This window comes from Polyodon spathula, chromosome 10 (assembly GCF_017654505.1).
Source record: "Polyodon spathula isolate WHYD16114869_AA chromosome 10, ASM1765450v1, whole genome shotgun sequence".
Lineage (NCBI taxonomy): Eukaryota > Metazoa > Chordata > Actinopteri > Acipenseriformes > Polyodontidae > Polyodon > Polyodon spathula.
Genome location: NC_054543.1, coordinates 313690 through 336371, shown reverse-complemented (window position 1 = coordinate 336371; position 22682 = coordinate 313690). Strand labels below are relative to the sequence as shown.

At 50.4% G+C, this 22682-nt stretch overlaps 1 protein-coding gene across 3 annotated transcripts; it reads right to left on the bottom strand.

Annotated features, from left to right (window-relative positions):
- Nucleotides 1-614: 614 nt before the first annotated feature.
- pprc1 (PPARG related coactivator 1) lies at nt 615-16856 on the bottom strand. 3 transcript variants are annotated; one of them, XM_041260677.1, is made up of 15 exons: nt 16717-16856; nt 13250-13399; nt 12206-12358; nt 11909-12013; nt 9329-11398; nt 9079-9292; nt 8757-8810; nt 8093-8153; nt 7486-7553; nt 6517-7126; nt 4305-4529; nt 3928-4012; nt 3457-3578; nt 3042-3193; nt 615-879 (listed from the first exon to the last, which is right to left on the bottom strand). In XM_041260677.1, the coding sequence occupies exons 1-15, from the start codon at nt 16795-16797 to the stop codon at nt 779-781; spliced, it is 4251 nt and encodes a 1416-aa protein (XP_041116611.1). In that variant the 5' UTR covers nt 16798-16856; the 3' UTR covers nt 615-778. The 3 variants fall into 3 exon arrangements, with proteins under 3 accessions (XP_041116611.1, XP_041116610.1, XP_041116612.1); XM_041260676.1 differs by having other exon boundaries at nt 9079-11398; nt 16717-16854; XM_041260678.1 differs by lacking the exon at nt 16717-16856 and adding an exon at nt 16645-16692 and having other exon boundaries at nt 9079-11398.
- Nucleotides 16857-22682: the final 5826 nt, after the last annotated feature.

Below are 22682 nucleotides of genomic sequence, written 5' to 3'. Positions count from 1 at the left end.
TCCAGCCATCCGTCTCATACACTTGAACATGAACCTTGAACACAAGAGGTTATCCCACATTCTTAAATCACTCCCTCATTTACTGACACAATCCTGACACCTCATTTGCTTACCTCCTGGTCTTCAACACCACTTCACCAAATTCAATGAAACTACGCATTGCCATTCCTTATATACACACACACCACTCAATCCATATTAAACTATGCATTGCCATTCCTTATATATGCCACTCTATCCAGAATGTTGATGTGTTGAATTGTCATTAGATTGCTCGGATTCTCAATTCTCTATGAAGGCAGATGTTTGTTACTGGCACCGACAAACCCCCCCCAAACACAAACCAACTCCAAAACACAGGCAATTTTTCTTTACTCAAGATTTTTATTCAGGTTTTGCCAGACTTTATTAAATACTTTTTATTTTACTACAATTTTTCCCCTCCGAAAACATTTCAAAGGAAAAACATTTAATTTCATTGAGTTTACTTTTTTGTCATTTCTTTGTTTTTAAACAGCTGTCAAGTCAACTTACACAGCATTCGGGAATGCAAATGTTCAAATACTTTAAATACTGCTTCTTTAAAAAAACAAAAAACTCAGATTTCATATTTATACATTTGACCACATTCCATTTATTTTTATATTAGTTTTACAAAACTACACTTCCAGAGAAGGAGTCGGCTTGTAAAAAGAAAAAATAGAGCAGCTGGAGGTATGAGCCAGTCAGCAGCTCTGAGGTAATTCTCTCTCCGCACTCGATGGCCTCAATGTTGGCGTTACCTCCGCAAACTGTTCTGTGCCTGTTTCAGTAAAGTGTCGAAGTCTAGTCCATCAAACTTGCTTCTTGCAGGAGTGGATTCAGAGTCACGATTGGAATCTGAGAGTGAGTGAGTGAGAAAGAGAGAGAGAGAGAGATTTAGAAGAGAAACACAAACAGAACCTGTCTGGCACGAGCATGGCAGCTCCAAGATAGACAGGAAAGGAAACAGAATATGACAGTGTGTTCAGGGAACTGGGCAGGTTTATTTAGCATAGGAAACAAGGAAAGGTACACTTACATAAGTGAACAGACAGGCTGGGTGCTGTCCTCACTCTCAACAGAATCATGAAACAAAGTGCAACACCTGCACAGCTCACACACGCACACACAGCCTCCCCAGACCTGCACAGTTCACACACACACACACACAGCCTCCCCAGACCTGCACAGCTCACACACGCGCACACACAGCCTCCCCAGACCTGCACAGCTCACACACAGCCTCCCCAGACCTGCACAGCTCACACACAGCCTCCCCAGCCCTGCACAGCTCACACACACCTGCACAGCTCACACACAGCCTCCCCAGCCCTGCACAGCTCACACACAGCCTCCCCAGCCCTGCACAGCTCACACACGCACACACAGCCTCCCCAGCCCTGCACAGCTCACACACGCACACACAGCCTCCCCAGCCCTGCACAGCTCACACACGCACACACAGCCTCCCCAGCCCTGCACAGCTCACACACACACAGCCTCCCCAGCCCTGCACAGCTCACACACACACACAGCCTCCCCAGCCCTGCACAGCTCACACACACACCTCCACACAGCTCACACACAGCCTCCCCAGCCCTGCACAGCTCACACACCGCCTCCCCAGCCCTGCACAGCTCACACACAGCCTCCCCAGCCCTGCACAGCTCACACACACACACAGCCTCCCCAGCCCTGCACAGCTCACACACACACAGCCTCCCCAGCCCTGCACAGCTCACACACACACACAGCCTCCCCAGATCTGCACAGCTCACACACACACAGCCTCCCCAGATCTGCACAGCTCACACACACACACAGCCTCCCCAGCCCTGCACAGCTCACACACACACACAGCCACAGCTCACACAGCCCTGCACAGCTCACACACACACAGAGCCTCCCCAGCCCTGCACAGCTCACACACACACACAGCCTCCCCAGCCCTGCACAGCTCACACACACACACAGCAGCCAGCTCACACACACACACACACCACAGCACACACACACACACACAGCCTCCCCAGCACAGCACACACACACACACACACACAGCCTCCCCAGCCCTGCACAGCTCACACACACACACAGCACAGCACACACACACACACACACACACACACACAGCTGCACACACACACACACACACACACACACACACAGCCTCCCCAGCCCTGCACAGCTCACACACACACACACACACACCCAACCACACACACACACACACACACACACACACACACACACACACACACACACAGCACACACCCACACAGCACACACACACACACAGCCTCCCCAGCCCTGCACAGCTCACACACACACACAGCCTCCCCAGCCCTGCACAGCTCACACACACACACAGCCTCCCCAGCCCTGCACAGCTCACACACACACACACACAGCCCTGCACAGCCTCCCCACACCACACACACCTCCCCAGCCCTGCACAGCACACACACACAGCCTCCCCAGCCCTGCACAGCTCACACACAGCCTCCCCAGCCCTGCACAGCTCACACACACACACACAGCCTCCCCAGCCCTGCACAGCTCACACACACAGCCTCCCCAGCCCTGCACAGCTCACACACAGCCTCCCCAGCCCTGCACAGCTCACACACACACACACACACAGCCTCCCCAGCCCTGCACAGCTCACACACACACACAGCCTCCCCAGCCCTGCACAGCACACACACACACACACCACCCCACAGCCTCCCCAGCCCTGCACAGCTCACACACACACACACACACACAGCTCACACACACACACACAGTCGAGCCCTGCACAGCTCACACACACACACAGCCTCCCCAGCCGCCACAGCTCACACACACACAGCCTCCCCAGCCCTGCACAGCACACACACACACACACACAGCCTCCCCAGCCCTGCACAGCTCACACACACAACAGCCTCCTCCCCAGCCTCAAGACAGTGTCAACACAGTTGGAATCTGCACAGTGGACACGGAGGGGTACCGAGGTCGGGACCCAGGTGTCGTACCCAGATCTGCGTAGCTCATTTTGCAGAACTGCCGGCGCCCCCCGAAGCAGAGGTCAAAGGGCAGCTCGTCCGGCTGGCGGAGTTTCTTCCCGTTTTCAATAGCAGCAAACGCGTCCTCAGTGTGTCGGTACGTAACAAATCCGTAATTATCACTGGAGAGGAAAAGGAAATAAATACAAACAAAAACACAAATGTTCTGTTCATGTGCATAACCTTGGCGGATGCAGGCAATCAGCTGACTTGACAGACAGCACTACTGACTTGCTAAAGGACTAGAACTGGGTAAAGGAAGGTGTAATCATCCCTTCCCAACAGACAGAGGATCCCAATGGCAAGACTATTTGAGATCAGCGATAGACTGACCCTGCTAAAGAGACCCCAGGGAAAGGTGCAGCATGGTAATCCACCCACTCACCCCTCCTGTCTGAAGTGCAGTGCGCACTCCTCAATCTCCCCATACACAGAGAAGCGCTCCCTCAGCTCCTTCCTCGTCATGCCACTGCGGATCTTTCCCACGTAGACAACACGCCTCTCCTCCTGACAGGACCAAAGAGAAGACCCAGGGTGAGCATGTTGCCGAGCCCAGATAATTACACAGGATCTATTAGAATGCAAGTCATTCCCTCTCAAGACAGTCCAATAGATCCCCAGACAGACTCAGCCCGACCACGGGACTGAGCCCTCGAGATCCCCAGACAGACCCAGCCCGACCACGTGACTGAGCCCTCGAGATCCCCAGACAGACCCAGCCCAACCACGTGACTGAGTCCTCGAGATCCCCAGACAGACCCAGCCCGACCATGGGACTGAGCCCTTGCTATACGTGCTTCAGAAGCACTTTGCAGTGCCAGGAAGCTCAGAGCCAGAAGCCGAGCAGGCTACTCACAATGGCCTTCTCCTTGCGCTGATTCCTCAACTCCTGCCAGTGGACGCGGTCTCTTGAATTATATCTGTGGCAGTCATAGCCGGGTCTGCAGAGAAACAGAGGCACTTTAAACCAGCAAGAGTTCTTCCAAGATACAGAAACACCCTAATCTCTCCACCCCAGCTGTGACCCACAGAGCACATCTCTCCACCCCAGCTGTGACCCACAGATCACATCTCTCCACCCCAGCTGTGACCCACAGAGCACATCTCTCCACCCCTGCTATTCACTGCTGTGACCCACAGAGCACATCTCTCCATCTGCACTAAACAGCCCTTTAAAACAAGGTGCTGTATTTAAGTGTTGAGCTGAGTGAGCCCCAGCTGCAGACTGCGTACCTGCGGCGGCTGTCCCTCCTCCTCCTCCTGCTGCTCCTGCTGCTGCTGCTGCTGCTGCTGCTGCAGGGAGAGGGGGAGCGGCTCCAGGACCCAGAGCGGGAGCATGCGGAAGAGCTGGAGCGGCTCCAGGACCCAGAGTGGGAGCTGCAGTACGAGTGCGCTCTCCTCCACTGCCTGGAGTGCGAGGGGGAGCTGGAACTGCTCCGGGAACGCCGGGATCTGTACCTGCAGACACACAGACTGGATTAGGAGAGCATAAGAATGTCTTCAGCGCTGTACCTGGAAATACATGACACCACGTTTCCACTGGTCACAACTGACGCAGGGATTCACAGTCAATGCTGGCCTACTTAAAACCAGGAGTGGGGTTAAGAACTGTTCAATTCTAGGGCTGCAGCGAAGGGTATATTTGACTTTCAAAGGTTCAGAACACATTACCGAAGGAAGGTTCCAGCCTTCCATGGTACTCACTTGCGTAATTTACTGGTGACATCACCATAGAGAATTTTTATTTGATTGAAAAACCTATTTTACAGGTAATACATATAAATGGAATAGAACACACATGTAGAAATACATTATAGAACATTTTTTTATAATTTATATGCATGTGTGGTTTTTTTTTTTTTTACACATAACTGATGCTGCTTGAGATCCATACAGCAAGCCTGCAATGCAGCAGCACCAACTGCACCAAAACAAAGCTTTATTGACCAGTCTCTGTTCCAAGCAGGTTACCAGTCACATCTTACTCCTATTAAAAATGAGGTGTTCAACCACTAATCAATGCAGATTACTGATCTGTCCTAAATTTTCCCGAGCTTCGATTACACATTGATGAACTGATGCATTAAATTAGAATCCAGTTTTGCCAGTCCATGTTACCAGTTAGCAGTAAAGCCTCAAGTGTGCTGCTTCTAGTGCTAGTACAGGAGATTAGCGCGTTGCTAGGATACACACTTCAAGACTACATCACACCTTGGATAAGATGAAGCAGAAGCAGGCCAAGTATTCACATTTTTGTTTTTTAAAAAAGGCAACACTGTTTTGTTTTTATCTATTAAATATACAGATTACCTTTTGTTTGAAAGCATGTTGTGTTTGGATTATATGGCAATATTACAGAAAAAGAAGCTGCATTTAATAAGATAGTTACATTAGTCAGGGTTTGTGAGTAATTCAAATGCTTTGATTTGGACAATTTAAACAGTATTGAACCACAGTTCAGAAATGACTTCTGTTAAAATAGAGTACTTCTTTTTATCACTACAATGTTAAAGGGGCGTCTGACGCGCGCGCATTCTTTATCATTATCAGGACAATGTTAAAGGGGCGTCTGACGCGCGCGCATTCTTTATCATTATCAGGACAATGTTAGAGGCGTCTGACGCGCGCGCATTCTTTATCATTATCACTACAATGTTAGAGGCGTCTGACGCACTCGCATTCTTTTCAGTTGTTAACTCAAGTCCTTTATTTCTTTTTCTATATTTGGAAGTGCTCTAATTTGAATGCAAGTCATGTCTTTTTGTTTAACTATTATCCACTGCTGTGTTTTTAGTTATTAGATCTTAAAAAAAAAAAAAAAACTAACATTTATTTTGACAAATAAAACATCAATGCGTCGATAATCGTTGATAAATGTCTATACAATAATCAAATATGAAATTAAGGTGCCATTCACACGTCTACTAAAAACATTAATAATAAAAATCCCAAACAGCAGAGGGGTTTCGACACATTTCTTTCAACAGAACACTTTACAACGCTTTGCTGTTGAGATGGCGAAATGAAGAAATTAAATGTGTTGGCGTTAGCATATATTTTGTATGTTTCAAAACATATTACCAGAGCGCTTCTCTTCCACGGTCACTAGGTATTCCGCACATCTTTTACTGAAGCACTACAGGTACTGCTTTAGTGCTTTGGATACTAGACCCTGCTCCACACATGGCAGTGGAGCCACATACAGTTGTAAAAGCTTAACAACTCGGTAGTGGATTTTAATACTTTTGTTTACGTAACTACGCAAACCAAAAGATCAAATGTTGCATGCTAGTGACAGTTAATGTAAGATCTAAAGTATTCACACATTGTCAAACAGTTTGTTGAGGAAAAAAAAGTGTGTGAACGCTACCTGACTTCAATCTCAGGTATAATCAGGACCGGTGATGCTGAAGCTCGGAGACAGACTGAGCCAGGGGTCTCTTACCTTCTCCGTCTCTTGGCCAGTGGGGAGCTGGACCTGGACCCAGACGAATCAGACTCTGAGGAGCTGGACGAGCGCGTGTGGGATCTTCTCCTCGCCCTTCCCCTCTCTCTCTTCTCTGGGCTGTAGTAACGAAAGCGCCTGCTGCTTGAGAACTCTGTGCTGTCCCGGGGTGCAGCGTCAGCCTCCAGCCTGCAGGGGGAGGAATCCGGGGACAGCAGGACTGAGCCTGACAGAGTCCTGTGATCTAGCGGCTGGACGGCACATTTCCTAGGGCAGCCTGCAGGAGCACGCTGCTCTATAGGCTTGATGGTAATGCTGCTTTGCTGCTTCACATTCCAGCGCCTTCCCTTCTCCACGCAGGCGGGCTCCGTCCCAGGCAGGCAGTAATCATGATCTGCGAAGGAAGGGTTCTCACTAGGCAAGCTGGGAGCCAGGCTGCTGGGGAGCTTGGTGCGAGTCTTGCCGTGGGGCAGAGGCTTCGGCTCAATGATCTGGATGGCCTTGGCAGGGGACAGCTTGGGTCCCTCCGGCAGTTTGGGTTTCCTCAGCAGGGAAACAGGGGCCAGGGGCTTCCACATGTGATGAGGAGGAGTGGCAGGAGGAGTCAGACCTGGCGTGAAATCAATCAATCAATAGAGAGAAAAGTCCAGTCTTTCAATCCCACTCAGGGAGACAGAGGAGGTCTTACAATGAGCTATACATGTGGGAAGCGAGTGCTCCCTCACGGTTAGAACGTGACCAAGTGCAAGTTACAAATATACAGGTTCTTTCGGCCTGATAACTAAACTGTACACAGAACCAACACAACAGTAACAATGAGGGAGTCCAGAAGTGTGGCAATTCTGATAGACTGCTGCAATGGCACAGAAGTACGTTTTCACTGTGGTGAACAACACCGAAGTCTAGCATACAGTATTAGCAGAACATGTATTCCTAATGAAGCGACAGGCCACCCCCCCCCTTACTCACCGGCAGTGCTGGCCAGGTCCGGTCCGCGCACACGGTCCAACACCTTCCTGTCCACCTGGGGCTCAGAGCTGGAAACAAGCACCAGCCTTGTTATATCAGCCATTGCAGCAGAACCAGCTAGTGGAGCACACGGCACCCTATTCTCTCTAGCACATGCACAGTACTGCTGTTAGGGAGCGATTGTAATTGAGGCTTTTAACCACACTTGTACAGAGGCCATTTACGCCAAGCAGAAACATCTTCTATTAGAACCAGGACAGCTGAAGGTTACATTTAACACTGAACTGGGCATTTCTTTTTTGCTGCAAGTCCACTATTGTATGGAGACTACATTGGGATGCACAGTCCAGTGCTTTTCAGACGAGAAGTTCACAGCTGACCACCAACCTGGTTTACCGAACGCAAGCTGGGTGCAGCGAGAGGTTACCGTCAGAGTTACGGGATTCGTTTTTACAAACCCCACCACAACCCAGTCCTACACACTGAACACCTCAAAACTAAAAGCAGATTTAGCTGTGCTGGCTGCGGTAGGTCCTGGCCACGCCCAGCCCATGAGCAGCCTGTGCTGTAGGGTAACTCCTGCTTTCATCTCTCCCTCTTTACTCACCCCGAGTTTCCTACAGCTGCTGCTCTACCAGAGACCTCCGGCACACAGTGCTGCTCTTTGGCTGGAAAGAAAGGGAAGGAGTTAAACTCACTGTGGTGTGGGGGGAGGGAAGGACAATAGACTCCCTTGACAGGCTTCGAGAAGCATTTAGCAAAAGAGGCTTTAGGCAAGTGGGCCCACATACCTGCATGTAAAATGCCCACTAACATTTTTATACATATAACGCTACAGATAGACTCAAGACAGGTGTCTGTGCAGTCGCACACACTGATTTAAAAAACAAAAAGACCCAAAACTAGTGTGGCCCAAATGAAGAGTTAAAAGGCATTTGCTGATGGGACAGAATTCCAACAGTTTAGCCACTGTGAGCACATCAACAGCTGCTTGGACCCACACAGCAGCTTCTCTTAAAGGGACAGCACAACAGTCTTTATAAAATGTTAGGGGCTGAATGGAATTACATGGCAAGCTTCAACCAACACAGCAGAGCCAGGCTCCGAGATCACCAGCTGCCAGAACAGCACGACGAGCGCCCGGGAATGCATCCGGCTTAGTGCCCACAATCCAGTTCGCTTTTCTCGTTATCATTCGGGGAAACCCAAACCGCTGCGCCCCTATTACAGAGAACTCATGCGTTTAAAAACTCAAATGTACCAATACTTACCTTGAGTCTCTTCAAACTGTTCCAGCAAGCTTGTCAGGTCACAGGCCTGAATACCTTTAAAAGAACAAAAGCAATCCATCTGTCAACACCAAACAGAGCTTTACTGAAAGCCATGTGATCTAGTGAAGAGCTGCTGATGCAATGGAGGACAGGGAGCAAGTCCAGGAGAACACCCTGAAATATCCATGGACCATGCAAGACTGAGTGGACGGGTCACACCCAGGGATTCTAAAAAGCACAACTCTCTCAGAGAGATGGTAACAGAAGAGTGGTTTAGATTACCACTTACCTCGCACACCAGAAAGATGTGCAGATCACTCACCTATTTCACTGGTAAAGGCTTGAATGAGATCTTCAGTGGGACTCTTCACCAGTGCATTAAGTGGCTGGGCTATAGCTGATCTCAGTGAAGCAGAATCCACACTGGCAGCTTTCCTCTGGGCTGGGGGGCATGGCGTGGGAACCCTGGATCCCTGGGCTGGGGGGCATGGCGTGGGAACCCTGGATCCCTGGGCTGGGGGGCATGGCGTGGGAACCCTGGATCCCTGGGCTGGGGGGCATGGCGTGGGAACCCTGGATCCCAGCTGCTTGTGTCCCACAGTGTTCCCAGGTGCTCTGGCTGCAGGGACGCCACTCTCAGGTTGCTGAACTGGAGCCTTCGGTAAATTGGGTCTGGGTCGTGGCTGATGGACGCCCGCAGCGGTCTGGGTCGCTGGTTCGCAGTGAACTCGAATGCTGTTCTGAAGTGTCACTGCTTTAGGGGGCTGCTGGGGACTCGCGATTGACTGGCTGTCAGACGTCATTCGTGGTTTATTGAAAGACGCTACGGAGGCAGCATTTGGTTGTAGTGGTGTCCTCCCATCACGATGCACATCCTGTTCAATAGGAGGCGACGTGGAGTTCTGGGTGGCATGAAACAACAGGCTAGGGCCATTGGCTGTAGTGGGATTGTGTAAAGCATCACTGGCAGCAGCAACACTAGGCACACAAGGAGCTTTCAAAGCAGCGGCAGGTGCAACAGGCAGGGCTGTCCCGACTCGGGGACGGTAGCTCCGAGGATCTACAGGGGAAGGTCTGCAGCCTGGCACGGCATGTTTTGTCAAGTGGGTGGCAGGCCTGCTCAGGGCCACTGTCATACCCGGCGAGACCAGCAGGGCCTCCGGTGTAGGTGGAGCTCCGGGCCCCATTGGAGGCCAGGCAGACCCTGTCTTTGTGGGCGGCCGGTCTGCTTCTCTCTGGGCGGTTGGAACAGGCTCTGGTAAGCAGGGGATGGGTGGCAGCTCCCTGGGGAGGTCTGGCAGGGTGGGCCACTTCATTCTCTGGTCCTGGATCTTCTCCACAGGCGTGGGCTTCTTCTTCTGTCGGAGGAGCCGGTACTGCTCCAGGCTGAGCATTCTCGGTTTAGGATCCTTCTGTTCCTGGATTGAGGAGCATCCTGTCAGGGGGGCCTCAGACTCCAGGGGGCTGCTTTCCCCCTGTGGGGCAGTAGCTGGACCTGGACCCTCGGGCTCCTGCACTACTGCGTTGGTCACAGTAGAGCTAGGTGCTGCCACAAGCCCTGGGCTTGGCTGTAGCTCTGCAGGCAACCCTCGCTGTCTGTGGGTTTTGACCCCAGTCAGCCTCTGTGAAACAGAACAACTTTTCTTGGTGCTCTTTGGCTTTTCTGCCACTGGCTCAGTGTTGGCTTTTAATGCCATCTCTCTGGTTTTAGCTCGGCACCGGGTCTGGGCACAGCTTTCCTGGGTGGACTGCAGTCTGGAACTCTCAAGTTGGCGAGCCAAAAAATGTGATTCTTTGAGGGCCGCGGCACCAGAAGTAACAGATTGTGTAGGAGGAGGCTGGCAAACATCGATGACCTCTTCCTCCTCCCCCACCTCCTCTCTCGAGCGGCTCTTTGGTTTGTCCTCTCGAACCCCTCCCCCTGGACCTGCTCTGCTCTTCCGTTTCTTTCTCCGACCGGATGCTCGTCTTTCTGGGCTCTGGCCCTTTGCTCTTTCCTCGGCAACCTTCCCTTCAACTTCGATGCCAGCGCCAACATCTGGCTGCGTGTCCTGCTTGGGCTGAGCCTCTATCCCAGGAGCCTCTGAGCTCCGACATTCCTCTTCTGGATGAGCCGATTGTTCCATTGATTCTGCCAAACCGTCTCCTGAATCCGCCAACAGAATTCCAAGCTCTGGAAAGCCAGCCATGAGACCTCCCTGCTCCTCTCCCTCCAAGATCTCCAGCACCAGCCCTCCGTTGGCAATTATTTGCTCGGTATCTCCGTCTCCTGACTCCAGGCACACAGTCAGGTAGCAGGGATGCGTGTACTTGACCAGGTCACCGATGGTGAAGCTCTGTGGACTCACTAGGCAATCTGAACTGGCCTCAAAGGTCCAGGGGATCCCCAGCTGTGCTCCAGAAGGCAAGGAGGGGTCCCCCTCACTCTCTGAAGACCCCTGGGCAGGGCTGCTGGCCTCTCCATCTTCCTCCTCTCCGTCACTCCTCTGCAGGGCTGTGTTCATGGTCTCCACAGCCAAGTGGCCCCTAGTCGCAGCTCCGCGGGGTGCGGTCCTTGCTTTCCCACGTGGACCATCAGCCCGGAGCTTCCCAAATCCTTCTAGGAAGTACTCCCCTTGTCTGTCAGGAGCTCCATTCTCCACCTGGGAAAAAACAAAGTGGAAGAACAAATATCCCTCGAAACCTAAACTCCCAGGGAGTGGAGTAACTTCTTGTACTACATGTTAATGCACGGTTTCTTCATTAAACCAGAGTACAGAGAACAATCACAATGAGACTGTCTTCAGCACTCTCTTCTACGTTTACATCTGCAGGAAATCAGCATGACTAACTAATCATTAAATGCTGTTAAACAAGAGTAAAAGGGGTAACGTCAGCTCTGATTTTATAGAGGCCAGTGTCTTTCCAGGATTCCCCCTGGTTCTTCACGGCTAGTACTTTCTACAGCACTGTGCTTAAGGTTTACTGCTCTCAAACCCAGGCTTGAAGTTTACTGCTCTCAAACCCAGGCTTGAGGTTTACTGCTCTCAAACCCAGGCTTGAGGTTTACTGCTCTCAAACCCAGGCTTGAGGTTTACTGCTCTCAAACCCAGGCTTGAGGTTTACTGCTCTCAAATCCAGGCTGTCCGGTCCAGATATTTGGATCTCCTCACCTTCACAGCGCTGCTGGCAGAGAGGGGTTTGGGTCTCCCCAGGTCCTCAAGGTTGAGAGCCTCACGCTCAGGGGGAGACCTGGCCAGGCTCAGGAGTCGTCTCAGCTGAAAGACGGAAGAGAAAGCAGATTTAGATCAGCTTTCAATCTGGACCCTTCACTGGGAGGGCTGGGAGTGCTAGGGGTCCCCATAGATCTGTAGCTGGGAAAGTGAACAAACAGGAGCTGACAATGCAGGTTTCTTCAGCATTCCTACCCCAGTGCAGCTCATTAAGACAGAGTTAAGAAGTGCCCTTACCGGGGAGCGGTCCCTTTCTTTATTGGAAGTGAAGAGCTCTGAATCAGGGAGAGTATCGAATGGTGATAAATTCTCGTCGTCCACATTGTCTAGAATCTCAGTGAGAGCAGTCAGCAGTGTAGCTTCGCCTTCCTCATCCAGGCGGCTTTTAGTCTGGGATAAAAAAAACAAACAAAAATGAACAATTCTCAGATGTCGTCCATATCTCCATTATAAACGAGTCAAAAAAGAATCTGATTTCTAGTTCAGCTGCTCATTCGTTCAGTTCTTTGCCTCAGCGTTGTTAGCGTACTGGTCAAACCTCACTGGAATGCGAATGTTGAAGAAACGCAGCCACTGTTCACATATGGAACCGCTTGGCTGCTCGGCTCTGAAGTTCTAGGTACCAGGGAGGGTCACTTATTGACCTATAGCAACACAGCCAGCTCTTAACAAGCAGCTACATGAAGGGAACAATGTGCATGTGCAATTATTTACTGTATTTATTTTACATTAATAAAATATCATTTTGATGCTCTCCTTGTGGTTGGCTGGTTATCAGGGGTTATGTACTGTGTTTTTAAACCAATCGGCTTCAATGTTTTCCAGACAACAATTGCTTCTTAATTGCTGTTTCAAGGGGCCAGCGAAAAAAAGGGAGGGTGAGGGTTAGACACTCACCTCGCTGATGGTGGAGGAGTCTTCCAGGATGGAGATAATGGGGTAGGGACAGGTTTATAGGTGGGGTTAGAATCTCACCTCGCTGATGGTGGAGTCTTCCAGGATGGAGATAATGGGTTAGGGACAGGTTTATAGGTGGGGTTAGAATCTCACCTCACTGATGGTGGAGTCTTCCAGGATGGAGATAATGGGCTAGGGACAGGTTTATAGGTGGGGTTAGAATCTCACCTCACTGATGGTGGAGGAGTCTTCCAGGATGGAGATAATGGGCTAGGGACAGGTTTATAGGTGGGGTTAGAATCTCACCTCACTGATGGTGGAGGAGTCTTCCAGGATGGAGATAATGGGGTAGGGGCAGGTTTAAGGGTAGGGTTAGAATCTCACCTCACTGACAGTGGAGGAGTCTTCCAGGATGGAGATAATGGACGGGTCAAAGCAGCCGTGAAAGGACTCCAGGGTCTCTCCCTCGTCCAGGTTATTCAGGCTTAGACTGTGGAGGCCACTGCTGGATAAAGAACCTCCCAGTACCTCACTCTGCACAGGAGAAGAGGACAGGCAGGGTCAACAAGAGGAAATGCATGCATATATATATATAATATATAATATATATAATTACACACCTGCTATTGTTTTCTTATTCCTTTAACTCTTTCAGTCTATCTCAGTGCAGTCTGTTCACACATGCCATCAGAGATCATGCTGGAACCTCACGGGACTCCTTAACCCCAGTCTGAGGTTCTATAGAAATGTTTGGTTTGCTTTGCTTATTTATATAAAGGTATCCTGTCCTCATGTATACGGAATAAAGGAGTTCATTTTCAAAATGACAGAATTCAGGACTGAAAGGGTTAAAGGCTGTTGTACATTTCTGAACTCTTATTAAAATAGCATTTCGATAGCTACAAACTACATCAGCAGAAACAACATAACTGCATTGCCTGCTCTGCAACAGGAGAGAATACAGAACTACACTAAACACAATGTCAACATGAACACCACGCTGAATCAAACCCTCGCACTGGTCAACACTGAACACAATGTCAACATGAACACCACGCTGAATCAAACCCCTCGCACTGGTCAACACTGAACACAATGTCAACATGAACACCACGCTGAATCAAACCCCTCGCACTTGTCAACACTGAACACATTGTCAACATGAACACCACGCTGAATCAAACCCTTGCACTGGTCAACACTGAACACAATGTCAACATGAACACCACTCTGAATCAAACCCTTGCACTGGTCAACACTGAACACATTGTCAACATGAACACCACGCTGAATCAAACCCTTGCACTGGTCAACACTGAACACAATGTCAACATGAACACCACGCTGAATCAAACCCCTCGCACTTGTCAACACTGAACACATTGTCAACATGAACACCACGCTGAATCAAACCCTTGCACTGGTCAACACTGAACACAATGTCAACATGAACACCACGCTGAATCAAACCCCTCGCACTGGTCAACACTGAACACCATGCTGAATGCATCACCTGCCCTGCAGAGAATGAGAGCTCCCCCACCCCCAACCCGACCAGAGCAAAACATGTTGGGGCATGAACAGGACTGCCTGCTGTGATCGAAAACAAGGCCTTCCAATAGGCAGCAATATGTTCTCTCGCTCTGAGAGTGTGTGTGTGTGTGTCTGTGAGAGTGTGTGTGTCTGCGCTGCTGTCAGAGAGGCGCGTAAACCGTTACATTCCATTTATACATTTAAATCACTCGTCACCCAGCGAGTCTTGCTTTTTATACACAGAGCTTGATTAGTCCCAGTGTAGCGGTAACACGCTCAGCGGAGCCTTTATTAAAAACACAGTAAAACCAGGGCATAGATCAAGCCTCTATGGATGTACATTTCAGTGAATGGACAGTTGCTTTTGAAAAAAATATGAAAAATAAATTACACTATCAATAACTATGGTGCACTGCTAGGACACTAACATGTTCGGGCCACTTCTATGAAGTCAAACTCTACTGGGGTGCAGGCCTGGGAAGACATGAGTCCACTCACCAGAGACCAACCACGTGGTCACCATGCTGACTTAAAATAAACAAAGTATTGCATCCGACATAATACTTAACTTCGATGGAAACATTCAGCTTATAAAACCAAAACTCTTGCAAAAACAAATACAAAAAAACCTATTAAATAAAAACAAAACCACACATAAAGTGCTTCTAAAAAATAAATACATTTTAAAGCCAGCTGCTGACATACATATCAAACCCTTACAGAAACAAAAAGAAAACCCGAGAAAGATTAATAAACATGAACACGTGTTAATCTATTGTGCGGGTCCCATGCCAGGAACTGAGAGAAACGTGGACACACCCTGGATTATACAGCCAAGCAGAACAGCAATGAAACTAACCACTTGTAAAACCAGAGCCATTCCTCCCTGCTGTAAAACACGAGAAATCCACTTCCTGTGCAGTGTACGGGTATGCCAGCTATATCTGCCCTGGCCCAAGAAACCCAGTGCGGCTTTAATGGGTTAGATTTAAAATCACAACACCCATTCTAAAACACTGCTACTGATATGCAGCGTGACTTAACCTCTTTACACAGACAGCGAAACCCTAAGAATAAAGCGTGAAATCATTACACAGCAATATGAAAAACAGGCATGTCCGCCTGCTATCCCGAAACCCACGCCGGCAGGAAATAGCCACGTGTTTGTACTTTAACAAACTCCGGCAGCATAATGAACGGGCTCGAAATAGCCGCAGTGGGAAATATACACTGCCCTACAAAACTATGGCTATTAAGAGTGCAATGTAAAAGTCTCCGTTGATGGAGTGTATGTTTATTTAATGACGCAAACCGAAATCATGGTTCCATTGTTTCGTCAAACAGGCCTGCCTGTACTAAACCGAACACGTCAGCGTCCCCACGTGTTTACAAAGGAAGTCCCTGTGTTTGCAAGATGTGTGGGAATACGATCGAAGTATTGATTTCGTTCTAGCTGTCGGGTATATATTTCTGTACAGATATAACAGAGCAATCTGCCATTGCACATCATTTAAACACATGCCGAGAGCATGAGATCAGACAAGGTCTGCGTATCGTGATCCCCGCGGCACAAATAAAGACGTCCATCTGCGTGTATAACACAGCCACTCGGCCCCTCTATACATTTCCCTTCATTACGCCGCAACAAACCACGCGGTGCCGACTCAAATATAACAAATTCAAAAGCACGTTATGGTTAGGGTTACAGAGAATGCACGTGAAAAACGAAGCTTTCAAGCGCTTTAAAACACAAATACATTCCCTCGGCATTGAAATAGCTTTAGGGAGTACCATGTGTGTGCACAGGATTGCAATCACAGTGCAGTAATGACAAGGCCTTGATATGGACACGGAATGAGAATAAACTAGCCATGCGATACGAACACAAGACACCTGAAAACAGCAGGAAGGTTTTTTTTTTTTTTTTTTTTGACATTTGATAAACTGGACCAAAAGCAAAAAACAAACAAAAAAATCGTTACAAAAACAACTTTCTTTCGTTGACGTATGCTGGTTTTGCTCCCCTCACAAGAGCATTGCAATGAAGTCTACTGACAGGCTGGTTAACTCCGCTAAAGCGTGTCTTATTGCCACGTACATACTCATTGCAACTCATTCCAACAGTCTACAGATTCCAACACACAAGCGGCACGTTGATATTTATCTTTCTTCCATTTTACCCTGCCCAGGACTGAGAGCTGTACCTCCACGTGTCACTCGCTAGCTAACCCCCTGTAGATACAAACCCTGCAACGCTGTCTTCTAACAGGCCTGCGCATCGCCTGCTCCTGCTATATACGGATCTCGCATCCCGTTACCTCGTTCAGACTGTATGTAGTGAACAATTCCATCGTGCCGGTGCTCAGGATCTCCTCTCCTGCTCCCCACCGCGCCGCCATCTTACTGCCTGCACTCTGATCATTCAGCTTGCACTCCGATCATTCAGCCTGCACTCCTGCAAGCGGAGCCGCAAACACGTGGTACTGCCGGCGATCACTCACCGCGGTCAGAGGTTACACCCGCCCACACCATGTGGGCAAGGCTAGGCGGGCGTCATCTTTTTTTATTTAGCGTCAGTCCAAAAAAATAATAATTCGCAATAATACAATATACAAACGGTACATGTTAAAAATATGAGTAAATATAGTGATGTATTAAACAGACGTGTTTGACGTAGGAAAACACATAGGAGTGATTTTTAATGTTAGCTATTCTCACTGTATTTGTATTGGAAATAAAGGTAGCGTTCCACATTTCCAACACACACATAGTTCCAGTGCGCACACATTTTGTCATTACCGACGGCGAACTTGAGACTTTTATGTAAAACAAAAGAAAATATCTTAAATCACGTGGACATCTCACACGTGATGTGATTTCAGGGTACTCAATTGTGTTACACCCATCTGTAATGACATCATCGATCAACAAGTCATTCAGAACACGAAACGGAGATGCACGATACAAACAGGCTTTTCTGCTTGTGTTAAAAACTCCGAGGGCTGCAAGTTTCACCAACCCCGGTTACCACTAATCTAATACCCATTGTAACATTGGGTAATCCAAGATCAATGCTAATTCGGGTCTGTCAAACCGATCATGAGATCTGGTGTATGCAGTGCAGCGCGCACTGTAACACAGCCACATTCCCACAATGAACCCCTCAGTGCAGCGCGCACTGTAACACAGCCACACTCCCACAATGAACCCCTCAGTGCAGCGCGCACTGTAACACAGCCACACTCCCACAATGAACCCCTCAGTGCAGCGCGCACTGTAACACAGCCACACTCCCACAATGAACCCCTCAGTGCAGCGCGCACTGTAACACAGCCACATTCCCACAATGAACCCCTCAGTGCAGCGCGCACTGTAACACAGCCACATTCCCACAATGAACCCCTCAGTGCAGCGCAAACTGTAACACAGCCACACTCCCACAATGAACCCCTCAGTGCAGCGCAAACTGTAACACAGCCACACTCCCACAATGAACCCCTCAGTGCAGCGCGCACTGTAACACAGCCACACTCCCACAATGAACCCCTCAGTGCAGCGCAAACTGTAACACAGCCACACTCCCACAATGAACCCCTCAGTGCAGCGCAAACTGTAACACAGCCACACTCCCACAATGAACCCCTCAGTGCAGCGCGCACTGTAACACAGCCACATTCCCACAATGAACCCCTCAGTGCAGCGCGCACTGTAACACAGCCACATTCCCACAATGAACCCCTCAGTGCAGCGCAAACTGTAACACAGCCACATTCCCACAATGAACCCCTCAGTGCAGCGCAAACTGTAACACAGCCACATTCCCACAATGAACCCCTCAGTGCAGCGCAAACTGTAACACAGCCACATTCCCACAATGAACCCCTCAGTGCAGCGCGCACTGTAACACAGCCACATTCCCACAATGAACCCCTCAGTGCAGCGCAAACTGTAACACAGCCACACTCCCACAATGAACCCCTCAGTGCAGCGCGCACTGTAACACAGCCACATTCCCACAATGAACCCCTCAGTGCAGCGCGCACTGTAACACAGCCACATTCCCACAATGAACCCCTCAGTGCAGCGCAAACTGTAACACAGCCACATTCCCACAATGAACCCCTCAGTGCAGCGCGCACTGTAACACAGCCACACTCCCACAATGAACCCCTCAGTGCAGCGCAAACTGTAACACAGCCACATTCCCACAATGAACCCCTCAGTGCAGCGCAAACTGTAACACAGCCACACTCCCACAATGAACCCCTCAGTGCAGCGCGCACTGTAACACAGCCACATTCCCACAATGAACCCCTCAGTGCAGCGCAAACTGTAACACAGCCACACTCCCACAATGAACCCCTCAGTGCAGCGCAAACTGTAACACAGCCACACTCCCACAATGAACCCCTCAGTGCAGCGCAAACTGTAACACAGCCACACTCCCACAATGAACCCCTCAGTGCAGCGCAAACTGTAACACAGCCACATTCCCACAATGAACCCCTCAGTGCAGCGCAAACTGTAACACAGCCACACTCCCACAATGAACCCCTCAGTGCAGCGCGCACTGTAACACAGCCACACTCCCACAATGAACCCCTCAGTGCAGCGCGAACTGTAACACAGCCACACTCCCACAATGAACCCCTCAGTGCAGCGCAAACTGTAACACAGCCACACTCCCACAATGAACCCCTCAGTGCAGCGCACACTGTAACACAGCCACACTCCCACAATGAACCCCTCAGTGCAGCGCAAACTGTAACACAGCCACACTCCCACAATGAACCCCTCAGTGCAGCGCGCACTGTAACACAGCCACATTCCCACAATGAACCCCTCAGTGCAGCGCGCACTGTAACACAGCCACATTCCCACAATGAACCCCTCAGTGCAGCGCGCACTGTAACACAGCCACACTCCCACAATGAACCCCTCAGTGCAGCGCGCACTGTAACACAGCCACACTCCCACAATGAACCCCTCAGTGCAGCGCGCACTGTAACACAGCCACACTCCCACAATGAACCCCTCAGTGCAGCGCGCACTGTAACACAGCCACATTCCCACAATGAACCCCTCAGTGCAGCGCGCACTGTAACACAGCCACATTCCCACAATGAACCCCTCAGTGCAGCGCGCACTGTAACACAGCCACACTCCCACAATGAACCCCTCAGTGCAGCGCAAACTGTAACACAGCCACATTCCCACAATGAACCCCTCAGTGCAGCGCGCACTGTAACACAGCCACATTCCCACAATGAACCCCTCAGTGCAGCGCGCACTGTAACACAGCCACACTCCCACAATGAACCCCTCAGTGCAGCGCGCACTGTAACACAGCCACACTCCCACAATGAACCCCTCAGTGCAGCGCGCACTGTAACACAGCCACACTCCCACAATGAACCCCTCAGTGCAGCGCGCACTGTAACACAGCCACATTCCCACAATGAACCCCTCAGTGCAGCGCAAACTGTAACACAGCCACATTCCCACAATGAACCCCTCAGTGCAGCGCGAACTGTAACACAGCCACATTCCCACAATGAACCCCTCAGTGCAGCGCAAACTGTAACACAGCCGCATTCCCACAATGAACCCCTCAGTGCAGCGTGCACTGTAACACAGCCACATTCCCACAATGAACCCCTCAGTGCAGCGCAAACTGTAACACAGCCGCACTCCCACAATGAACCCCTCAGTGCAGCGTGCACTGTAACACAGCCGCATTCCCACAATGAACCCCTCAGTGCAGCGCAAACTGTAACACAGCCACATTCCCACAATGAACCCCTCAGTGCAGCGCAAACTGTAACACAGCCACATTCCCACAATGAACCCCTCAGTGCAGCGCGCACTGTAACACAGCCACACTCCCACAATGAACCCCTCAGTGCAGCGCAAACTGTAACACAGCCACATTCCCACAATGAACCCCTCAGTGCAGCGCAAACTGTAACACAGCCACATTCCCACAATGAACCCCTCAGTGCAGCGCGCACTGTAACACAGCCACATTCCCACAATGAACCCCTCAGTGCAGCGCAAACTGTAACACAGCCACATCCCACAATGAACCCCTCAGTGCAGCGCGCACTGTAACACAGCCACACTCCCACAATGAACCCCTCAGTGCAGCGCAAACTGTAACACAGCCACACACCCACAATGAACCCCTCAGTGCAGCGCAAACTGTAACACAGCCACATTCCCACAATGAACCCCTCAGTGCAGCGCAAACTGTAACACAGCCACACTCCCACAATGAACCCCTCAGTGCAGCGCGCACTGTAACACAGCCACACTCCCACAATGAACCCCTCAGTGCAGCGCAAACTGTAACACAGCCACACTCCCACAATGAACCCCTCAGTGCAGCGCAAACTGTAACACAGCCACACTCCCACAATGAACCCCTCAGTGCAGCGCGCACTGTAACACAGCCACATTCCCACAATGAACCCCTCAGTGCAGCGCGCACTGTAACACAGCCACATTCCCACAATGAACCCCTCAGTGCAGCGCGCACTGTAACACAGCCACACTCCCACAATGAACCCCTCAGTGCAGCGCGCACTGTAACACAGCCACACTCCCACAATGAACCCCTCAGTGCAGCGCGCACTGTAACACAGCCACACTCCCACAATGAACCCCTCAGTGCAGCGCGCACTGTAACACAGCCACATTCCCACAATGAACCCCTCAGTGCAGCGCGCACTGTAACACAGCCACATTCCCACAATGAACCCCTCAGTGCAGCGCGCACTGTAACACAGCCGCATTCCCACAATGAACCCCTCAGTGCAGCGCGCACTGTAACACAGCCACATTCCCACAATGAACCCCTCAGTGCAGCGCAAACTGTAACACAGCCACATTCCCACAATGAACCCCTCAGTGCAGCGCGCACTGTAACACAGCCACATTCCCACAATGAACCCCTCAGTGCAGCGCAAACTGTAACACAGCCACACACCCACAATGAACCCCTCAGTGCAGCGCAAACTGTAACACAGCCACACTCCCACAATGAACCCCTCAGTGCAGCGCAAACTGTAACACAGCCACACTCCCACAATGAACCCCTCAGTGCAGCGCGCACTGTAACACAGCCACACTCCCACAATGAACCCCTCAGTGCAGCGCGAACTGTAACACAGCCACATTCCCACAATGAACCCCTCAGTGCAGCGCGCACTGTAACACAGCCACACTCCCACAATGAACCCCTCAGTGCAGCGCGCACTGTAACACAGCCGCACTCCCACAATGAACCCCTCAGCGCAGCGCGCACTGTAACACAGCCACACTCCCACAATGAACCCCTCAGTGCAGCGCGCACTGTAACACAGCCACATTCCCACAATGAACCCCTCAGTGCAGCGCAAACTGTAACACAGCCACATTCCCACAATGAACCCCTCAGTGCAGCGCAAACTGTAACACAGCCACATTCCCACAATGAACCCCTCAGTGCAGCGCAAACTGTAACACAGCCACATTCCCACAATGAACCCCTCAGTGCAGCGCGCACTGTAACACAGCCACACTCCCACAATGAACCCCTCAGTGCAGCGCAAACTGTAACACAGCCACACTCCCACAATGAACCCCTCAGTGCAGCGCGCACTGTAACACAGCCACACTCCCACAATGAACCCCTCAGTGCAGCGCGCACTGTAACACAGCCACATTCCCACAATGAACCCCTCAGTGCAGCGCAAACTGTAACACAGCCACACTCCCACAATGAACCCCTCAGTGCAGCGCGCACTGTAACACAGCCACACTCCCACAATGAACCCCTCAGTGCAGCGCGCACTGTAACACAGCCACACTCCCACAATGAACCCCTCAGTGCAGCGCGCACTGTAACACAGCCACACTCCCACAATGAACCCCTCAGTGCAGCGCAAACGTAGTTAACCAGAATTCCGGACACGTCTCCGGAACTGGGTACCCAAGGGCACCGTCTCTGCCCGGCTAACAAGGTCACAGTTCTAACACAGCCATATTCCCACATTCCCACAATGCTATGAAGCTCAAATTTATTAAATAGTGCAATTGAAGCCGACTTTATTATTATAACACATATATAACCCATTCCAGTAGAATTTTACACTGGGACAGTCAGAAGATGAAGGTGAGGTGTTATACTGTGTTTCACATGGTTTCACAAGAACTTGTACAACCTGTCTACAGTATTAACCAGGAGAGACACTGTCTGGCGGTGCGCATTACAAAATGACCACAACAGAAATAAATGATAAAC

What these genes read in the sequence shown, in the direction of transcription:
- pprc1 (XM_041260676.1), bottom strand. Translation starts at nt 16,797, where the DNA reads ATGGCGGCGCGGTGGGGAGCAGGAGAGGAGATCCTGAGCACCGGCACG. An exon ending in CTGCCAGCAGCGCTGTGAAG is followed by an intron (nt 11,399 to 11,908) that starts GTGAGGAGATCC and finishes GTTTTTTCCCAG; the next exon opens with GTGGAGAATGGAGCTCCTGA. An exon ending in GCAGCTGTAGGAAACTCGGG is followed by an intron (nt 7,554 to 8,092) that starts GTGAGTAAAGAG and finishes GCTTGTTTCCAG; the next exon opens with CTCTGAGCCCCAGGTGGACA.